At 46.1% G+C, this 9,094-nt stretch overlaps 1 protein-coding gene across 1 annotated transcript; it reads right to left on the reverse strand.

The window, feature by feature from the left end:
* Positions 1–8,772, reverse strand: LOC136550467 (DExH-box ATP-dependent RNA helicase DExH12-like). Its single transcript, XM_066542049.1, has 5 exons — positions 8,615–8,772; positions 7,718–8,448; positions 5,362–7,626; positions 3,625–4,014; positions 1–3,481 (listed from the first exon to the last, which is right to left on the reverse strand). Exons 2-5 carry the CDS (start codon positions 8,441–8,443, stop codon positions 311–313), a joined length of 6,552 nt encoding a protein of 2,183 aa, XP_066398146.1. The 5' UTR covers positions 8,444–8,448; positions 8,615–8,772; the 3' UTR covers positions 1–310.
* Between the last annotated feature and the right edge of the window lie 322 nt (positions 8,773–9,094).

The following is a 9,094-nucleotide window of genomic DNA, read 5'->3' on the forward strand; positions in this document are numbered from 1 at the left end:
TCAACAGGTTAAAACATTTTCTGCATGTCACTAAAATCAAACATTACAGCAGCAGCAAGCTTATGGAAGCAACAAGTTGATCCAAAATACTGTGTGGCTCAAGTATAACCGAGCGTAATCCTTACAATAATATCAGAATAGGATAAGACAGCAACTCCCAAAAGTGCACCAGTTAACATCCAAAATTAAGCTACAGATTCCACAAGTTCAGAGGTTACAACACAGAATGTTCCAAAACACTAATATTGTGTTACAATACACACTCGAAGTTCTACTGCTTCTATGCGACCTAGTGTCACAGTCTTCATCATCAATCCCCTCCAGCATCCTTGACATCAACGGTGAACTCATACTCCTGATCGCAGCCCAAGTAAGAGTCTGACATCAAGTAAATCATGTAATCCTTTCTCCCAGCCTCTGCAGGAGCGGAGAACTCAAGTTTCACTCTCGCCCTCTTCTGGAGTGCCACTCTTTTGATTGCCAGTAACTGGTTTGTGGAGCTGTCGCCAATCACCAGCCACCAGCCTTCTTCCTTAGGCTTGGGAAACCTTGGCGCATGAACTGGACCAACCTCAGATGACACGTTAGTCATGTCACGCTCCAGAGTTACCTGCACGGTTACATTGTCACCAGCGGTTATATCATCACCCTCACGGACCTCATAGGTCATATCAACATTGGGGAACCGCTTGAAGAATTCAATGATGTCTTGCAGCTGAGAGTTTGATAGCTGTAAGAGATCCCGCATCTCATCGACACCCATCTCAGCAAGATCAAAGATACTCTCGATGGGCTTCCCTTCATTTTCCTGGCACCTCCGAGCCAAGTCCTTTGTGAAGTGTGGAACTTGAAGCAGCACAGAATCCCGATCCCACATGCCTTGTGTCACCATTTGACTCAGCTCCATTGCACTAAGAGCAAGACTAAGCCAACCATTGCTGGATATAACATCAACCATTGCCTGGAGCAACCTATGAGCAGAAAGGAGAATCTCGCGCTGATCAGCTGCCAGGTTCCCAACCACTGTGTGCCTTGAAAAATGGGCTTGCAGCAGAGCATTGGCCTTCACATGCGGATCGCCATACTTGGGTTTCTCGATAGAGAACCTCTGGTGGCGAACAAGTCTCTCAATGAATTCTTCCTCACCAGGACGACCCGGAAGCTCTGCATATTCTGAAGCAGATGCTAGAATCTCTAGGAGTCCTTTCACCTTAGTCTTCTGGGTCAGCATAGAACTAAAACGCTCAATAGTTGTGTAGCTAATATAGTAGTATGAAGCAATAAGGCCAAGATTGAGGGGCTTCAGGTACATGTCCTCCTCTATAGCCACACACTTGCTTGATTCAAGATCATTCAGGACAGTCTCAACTAGCTCAGAAAGATGATCTGAAAGATGCCGGTGACTTACACCCTGAAGATTGTAGAAGTTTGGATTCTTTGTCAGCCGCCGATACATGAAAGTCCAAGTAAGATAATCCACAGCATCTTGCTTATTCTCTACAACACCAACCACCACCTCAGCATTCATGTGATCATGCAAGAAATGGTGAAGATTGCTCTCGACAGGGAAGGCCTCAAAAAGGAACTTCTTGTAGTACTCTTTGCGAGGTGCATGACACAATATAACACATTTCCCTGAGTTATCTTGAAGTGGTCTGCTGGCATGACCCATCATTTGAAGCAGATCTGTAATTGGATAATCGGTGTGAGCATTCTCCCGGCCATCATAATACTGAGTCCCCATGACAACAACCAAATGAGCAGGCAATGGTTTTCCCCAACACATTGTGCTGCTTGCAACACACACTTGGATCCTCCCACCAAGGAACAGCTGGGTTACAAGTTCCTGATCAAGCTCACTTAGACCCTCATGCAAATAACCTACACCACATTTAAGTGTATTCTTAAGCGTCTCTTCTTCAACACCTCTAGTGAAAGTATCCATCTCATCTTCTGACCCAAGAAGAAATGGTGTTCCAGCACCCTCAACACTAGAGTACGCACACAAGTCCAATGCAGTCAACATTGCATGCTTCCTTGTCGGTACATACACCAGGGCAGGTTTACTGTTCTTTGCATGCTGTGTGATGGCAGTGTAGGTAGGCTTTGTCATTGCTTGCATCCTTGCCTCAAAGTTTGCTATATCCACACCCTGGATGTGAATTTCCAATGGCACAGGTCTCACTGCTGGAGGGAAGTTGAAAAGGCCATGAGAGGTGGCACCGATCCATTCACCGAGATCTTTAGCATTAGCAAGTGATGCTGAAAGTGCTACGATCCGTATGTTACTGCCAATATGACTGGAAATACGCCTCATCCTAGATACAATGACTTCCAAAACATGTCCCTTATCAGATCCAAGTAGATGAAGTTCATCAACTATGAATAAGCTGACCTGTTGGATGTGCTTTCGCTGTTTCCACCGGCGAGACAGTGCATCCCACTTTTCAGGAGTACTGATTATGATCTCACCTTTATCCAGAAGCTTCAAATCAGCTGCTGTTTCACCAGTGAGCTCAACTACCTTGGCAAACTCTCCAAATTTCCGCTCCCAGTCCCTGTATCTTTCTTTCGCAAGAGCTTCAATTGGAGCTATATAAACAACCCGCATGTTGCTCTCACCAGACACTGCCCTCTGGTGGTTCCTTAGTACAGCAAACTCCGCACATATCGTCTTCCCACTGCCAGTTGGCGCAGCGACCAACACGCTGTCATCGCTGTTATACAAGACAGTGAATACTTGAGTTTGGATGGGATTGAAATGCTTAAAAGCACTATAGAGGCCCTCATATCTTGCATTTCTCAATGCGCTAACAGGCAGAGGCTGCAGATCAAGCAATTCAGTTGGTGGAGCATATTTTTCTGGTAGAATTAAGTGCCTAAAGCAGACAGGGAGAATTGTCTGAGAACCAAGCCACTTGTCAGACACAACACGAATGAAATACTGAGGAGGCAGTGGCTCATATATCGGCACTGTGAAGTTCAATGTATGATCTTCGTCAGCATACTGTTTCTTAAGCATGAAATATTCATGGTGAAGAATGTACTCGCCATCATTATCCTCAACAATAACCCAAAAGGGCTCCACATATCCATGTACCTTATCATCCCACTGGAAATCAGGTGTAATTGTCAGCTCAAAACCCAAAACTGTACGAGTAATGGGCTGGACATGGGCTGAAAGATTCAGCTTTGGTAACTGGTGGATGCACTTGTGCAGCTGCCTCCCCATCTTGGGATAGCGGATCAGTTCACCAATTTCTTGTGAGGACAGATCGTAGTACCTCTCCCAAGCCAACTCCTTCTTCTCGAGTTTCATCAAGATCTCCTTTGGAATTCCAGTAAACTGCCGCAAGGGAGTTTGGACACTCCACATTTGTTTATCAACCATCTTGCAAAGATTCAGCGCTTTCTCCGCTAGTTGAGCCCATCCCCTCTTCAAAACAATCTCAAATAGTGCTCGTAAGAGACGGCCAGCACTCTGCATTACAAAAGGGGGAAAAACATTAACTATACAATACAATACAATATAAGCAAGAAACTCAGGTTCAGAGAGAGCAGTAAGTAGGTGAAACCATGCAAATGAATTATAAATTATAGTCGACAGAGAAAAGATGGCGCTACCTGTCTGATGTAGACCATATCAGAACTAAGAGAAAGGCCTTCCAGTTTCAACCTAGAAATATATGCTTGCAGCAGAACATTGATCTTTGCACTGGGTTCCTCCAAGCTCTCTTTCACAGGTATTGGCACACGATCCAAAAGCTTTGCCAGTTCCATTTTCTCATCAAGCCTGACACCTACATACTTAAATTCTTCACTCAGAGAAAACAGTCGGCACAGTTCGATATCACCCATTGTAGGTTTTAGGTACTCATTGTATGTTGAAATAGTTCCATGACTGATATAGTAATAACTGGCAATCCTTCCCAGGTCAGTAACTTGAAAGTATCCTGTTTTCCTGTCATACTTTATCAGATTGTTCCTATCCAGTAGATTTGCAGCGGAATGTATCTGCAGCAGAACAAAAATTATAAAAGATCAAGAACAGAACAGGCAGAGATAGTATGCTGTAACATCAACAAAATCTATGCAATATCAAGGAGCAGTAAAATCAACGACTGGTATGGAATAATTGCAAGCCCAAAACTTTTGCTATTCAGCAAAATGCTTCAGCAAAACAGGGTTTATATCAGCAACCTACATCTTCTCTTCTAACAAAAAAAAATATTATTATGGGTTTGAGGACCACAGTATGATTTCCTTCAAGTCATGTTTGCATAAATACAGATATAGATATTATACTTTCTGAAACAAAATTCTTGTACAACAAGTTGTAACATCTATCAAAACAAAATTACATGCATTCAATATGTGTACCTATGAGAAAAAAAAGTGTCATTTCAATATATGTCTATCATTACCTACGCTACATTATTATTATATGCACATGTGAAATACTCCCTCCATCCCAAAAAGAATGGGATTCTCGCTTTTCGAGGAGTCAACAATCTCAGGTTTGACCAAATATATACAAAAAAGTTACTAATATTTATGATGCGTAATAGGTACCATTAGATGAAGCATGGAATATATTTTCATAATGCACATATTTGGAGATACAAATGCTGATAATATTTTCTACGAACCTAGTCAAACTTAAGAATGTTTGATTTAATGGAAACCTAGAATGACATTTTTTTTTGGGACGGAGGTAGTACCGCACATAATGTGCAGGTGGTACATACAAGCAAGGGATACCTACGACCCTGGGTTCGTGTGTGTGTGTTGGTGGTGGTCTGTAGCAATTCGTTATATACCTTGCATAGTCATTACGATTGCATGTGAAAGGGTGCTAAATACAAGTCTGCAATGGTAATAAGATGAGTGCGACCACTACACATGCAGCAACAAAGGAAAAGGAACAATAAGATGACACCATCCTACACTGCAAGTGCTTACTGTACCTCTGGTAATTAGCTAAGTATACAATTGCCCTAGTAGAGCAGAAGTTAGGCACTGAAAGTAAATGTTTTTTTAATAGCATTTAAAACTGTGCCCCCACACAGTGAACATCTCTTAGTGCTAAGTATGCCCTACTGCAGAGAGCTATTGATCAATGATGCAGGTTAATACGATTATTAACCACAAGACTGTACAAAGCAGTTAAGAAATATTTTGCATGTGCAGTTGTGAGAACCTATGGAGCAGGTGACCTCTTGAAATAGATTAGCGAAATAAGATGATACTTCGGCAATTAGATCACATTAACACAGGCAAGGACCAAAACAATATTGAGAAATAAAACAGTATAAGGACGAGCAAACTACCACAGAACTTTAAAAACTGCAATTCACTTACCAAATCAGCTCTCCTTTCATCAAGCGTTTTATCACTCTCCAAGATATCTGCTGGCAAACCATACAATGTTGGATTGCGGAGCATCCGAATGTAGAGGTAAGTATAGCCAAGCCACGAGCATGCTTCACGAGCATTCTGAATAGTCCCCAGAACAATCTCTGCATTCAATTGATCAGCCAATTTGGATATGAACTGACTCTCAATAGGCAGCTGCTGGTTCATAAGAGACAGGTAGAACTGCAATTCACTGTGGCCAGTCAAGATTATTCCCTCTCCATGTGTATCATACTGAGGCCTTCCTGCACGACCAAGCATCTGCATGACATCCAGAGGGCTTAGTTCTGTCCAAGCACCTTTTTCTGGGTTGTAAATCTGCGTACCCTTTATGATAACAGTATGTGCAGGCAAATTGACACCCCATGCAAGGGTAGCAGTGGATACAAGTACTTGAATGTGCTTGTCAGCAAAAAGTTCCTCAACAAGCTCACGGTCAACCCTTGCCATCCCAGCATGATGAATAGCAAACCCATAAGGCAAAAGGTCTTTAAGGTCATTGTTTTTGACAAGTTCAGCATGAGTGCCAAGGATCTCTTGGCTTGCACTCTCGTTCTTCAGAAAGCGGCTGACTGTGTCATTTGCCAACGCCGTATCTCTGATGGCTTTGGCAGTCTTTGCCGTCTCCTTCCTTGAGTGTACAAATATAAGCACTTGATGCTTACCAGCGGCAGCCATAACCTTCTCATAACAAATCTCATTCATCAACTGCATCCTCTGTAGTGGCTTCCTCACAGTGATCCCAATGTATTGCTGAGCAAGAGGGCAAGGTCGGTAACTGTTGTCAAAATAGAAGAGGCTTTCTTTGCGAACGCGCAAGAATAATGCAACATCTTCATAGTTTGGTAGAGTCGCAGAGAGCCCAACCAGACGAATATGCTCCTTGGTCGTCTCAATCTGCCTGACTGTCCTAGCAACAATGCTCTCCAGAACAGGCCCTCTGTTATCATGTAGCAGATGGATCTCATCAATGATTAACAGCTTCACCATTTGGGTATAGGTTCTGTCCCCTGATTTCCTGGTCACAATATCCCATTTCTCAGGTGTCGTGACAATAATCTGTGTTTCATCAATCTGTTGCTTGGTCAAGTTCTGGTCTCCACTGAGCTCCCTAACAGTAACATTGTAACCTGCCAAACGCTTCGACAAGTTTCCAACGACTTCAGCAACCAACGCTTTCATCGGGGCCACATAGACAATTTTGTACTTGGTATTATCAAACACTCCATCATCCTGCATATGCAGACGGATCTGCTGAAGGATGGTAAGCACAGCCACATTTGTTTTGCCAGCACCAGTCGGAGCACAGAGAAGGATATTGTCTGGTTTGAAAAGAGCAGTATCATAGACCCTGCTCTGAACTCTGTTCAGCTGGGTCATCCCATCGAAAGCTGACCGTGCAAACTCTGGCATATCAGATATCTTGACAATCTTCTCCCCTGTTTCATAGGGCTTAGCCTTCAGTGCTGGCACATGAACCTCCTCATATCCCTTATGAGGGGTTCTAAACGATCCAGTCGGAAGTTCACATTTCTTGTTAGCCATAAAGAGACCACCCTGATGGAACGAGAGGCTTTCGAGATCAAGCAGCTGTCTCTGTCCTTTCAGCCATCCACTCTCCATGTCCCACTCGGCTGCCCTGCGGTCCCTGGCACCATCAGCGCCAGCAGCAGCATCATTGTTGAGGAGCCTCTTAGCCTCATCCCTGATGCTTTTCTCCAGGTTCTTCTGCCTCTCCTTTGCAGATGCTCTGGTTGCATGTAGCTGCTCCAATATTGGAGCCAAGCTTGGGTCACTTGCCATCTCTTCCTCTATCTTCTTCCTCTGTTCCTGATCTTCAGCCCTGGCTAAGCGGGTGCACCAAACAATCTTGAGACGGTTGCGCAGCAGCAACTTAATGAGATCAAACTTCTCATAGTCCAAGAGCATGACAAGGCGATTCTCGACGTCTCTGTCGTCGCCCTCAGCAATGATCTTCAAGATATCCTCGGCAAGCTTCTGGCTCTGCTGGGCATCAATGTCCCCATCCCCATATGCCTGGGATATCTTCCTCTGGAGCCAGTAAGCATCGATGTCCTGAACATTGACAGCCAGCCCCTGGTTGGCGTTCTGCATGTCATCGTCGTCTAACTCACCGCTCATCTGCATACCTCCAGGACCATTCAACTCAGCCATGTCATCTTCGTCATCCTCATCCAGCTCATCTTGCACCTGGTAGGCACAAACACAAACATATGGTGGTAAGCAAGTAATGTCGGGGTCAAAGCCAAGTAGTCAGTTAAACATATGCATAAAGGTGTACCTGATCAAAATCACTCTCCTCGTCTTCATCTTCTTCAAACTCGACAGCAACACCAACATCATCATCCAGGGTGGTGTCCATGCCGTCGGCAGAAGGCGCACCGGCAGCATCACCGGCTGCCGCATCATGGAAGTCGGTGATGATCTTGCCGATGGAGACAAGCTGGTCAAAGAGCTGGCTGGAGATAGGGTTGAGCAGCTGCTCAATGTCCTTCTTCTTATCAGGGTTCTTGACCTTATCATTCTTGAGCGTGGCGAGCACCTCGTCAGCAGCCCCGGCGAGGACGTCAAGGGGCTGGCCGCCGAGCTGCTGCTGGATGAGACTCAGCAAGGCCTCGTAGGCGGCGCGCGTCTCCTTGGTCTGGGGCTTGTAGACGGCGTCGTCGGTGAGGGAGAGGACGGAGACCTCCTGGGCGGAAGCGGCGCGGCGCCTGCGCTTGGCGTCGCGACGGGGGAGGTCGGGGTCGACCGCGGCGGCAGCGTCGCGCTTAGACTTCTTGGTGCGCGACTTGGAGAGCTTCTCCTCGAGCTCGGGCGGCTTGTTCTGGACGGCGCGGTCACCGAAAGACCTGGGGTCGATCCTGCCCCAGAGAGTCTCGGGCTCGCCGGTGGGCTCGTGGGTGTCCCGCGGGCGGGAGTCGGTGGTGAGGACGAGGCTGGAGTTGGCGCGGTACTCGTACTGCTTGAACCGCGCGTGCGCCTCGGCGCCGCCGCCGAGGTTGGCCATGGCAGCTGCGGCGGAGGAAGGTGGGTCGGAATCAGCAGGACAAACTATCCAATCTGAAAACCCTAACCATCTAATCTGGAGAGCCGAGGCAACGCAGCGCAATAGGAGGTGGAAATCGAAGCAGAAGAGGAGCGGCAGTGTGGGGGAGAGAGCAGAGTCAGACAGGTATACCTTTGGTCGTGCGGCGGGTCGAGGAAGGGTCCTCCTCGCGCTCTCCCGGCGGCGGCGGAGGACTCGTAGCGGCGGAGGGAGTATCTGATTTGTTTCGATCTGATGGATGGAAAACGAAAGCGAGAGCGCTTCGCGGCAGAGAGCAGATGATGCCTGACGAGAAGATAGGTCGGAGACCGACGAACCGACTTGGGCTCAACCGACTTTTGGTTATTCGGCTGGCCCAATACAGGTTGGCCCATCAAATTCTGCTCCAACTATGATGATGGGAGATCCAGGCCCGGACCTGAGCCCTAATCTTAGAAAGCAGGCCTCCACCTTTTTTTATTTAACACGGGCTGCCAATTTCATTAATTTCGTAGATTTCCTCAAAAAAAATCGTAGAGAAGAGAGATTTAAAATTTGTGAAACCAGGATTACAAAGGCCAACTCTTGTACTCATTCTCCTAAAAAAACTCTTGTACTCATAGATAGGCTTCC

This window comes from Miscanthus floridulus, chromosome 4 (genome assembly GCF_019320115.1).
Source record: "Miscanthus floridulus cultivar M001 chromosome 4, ASM1932011v1, whole genome shotgun sequence".
Classification (NCBI taxonomy): Eukaryota; Viridiplantae; Streptophyta; class Magnoliopsida; order Poales; family Poaceae; genus Miscanthus; species Miscanthus floridulus.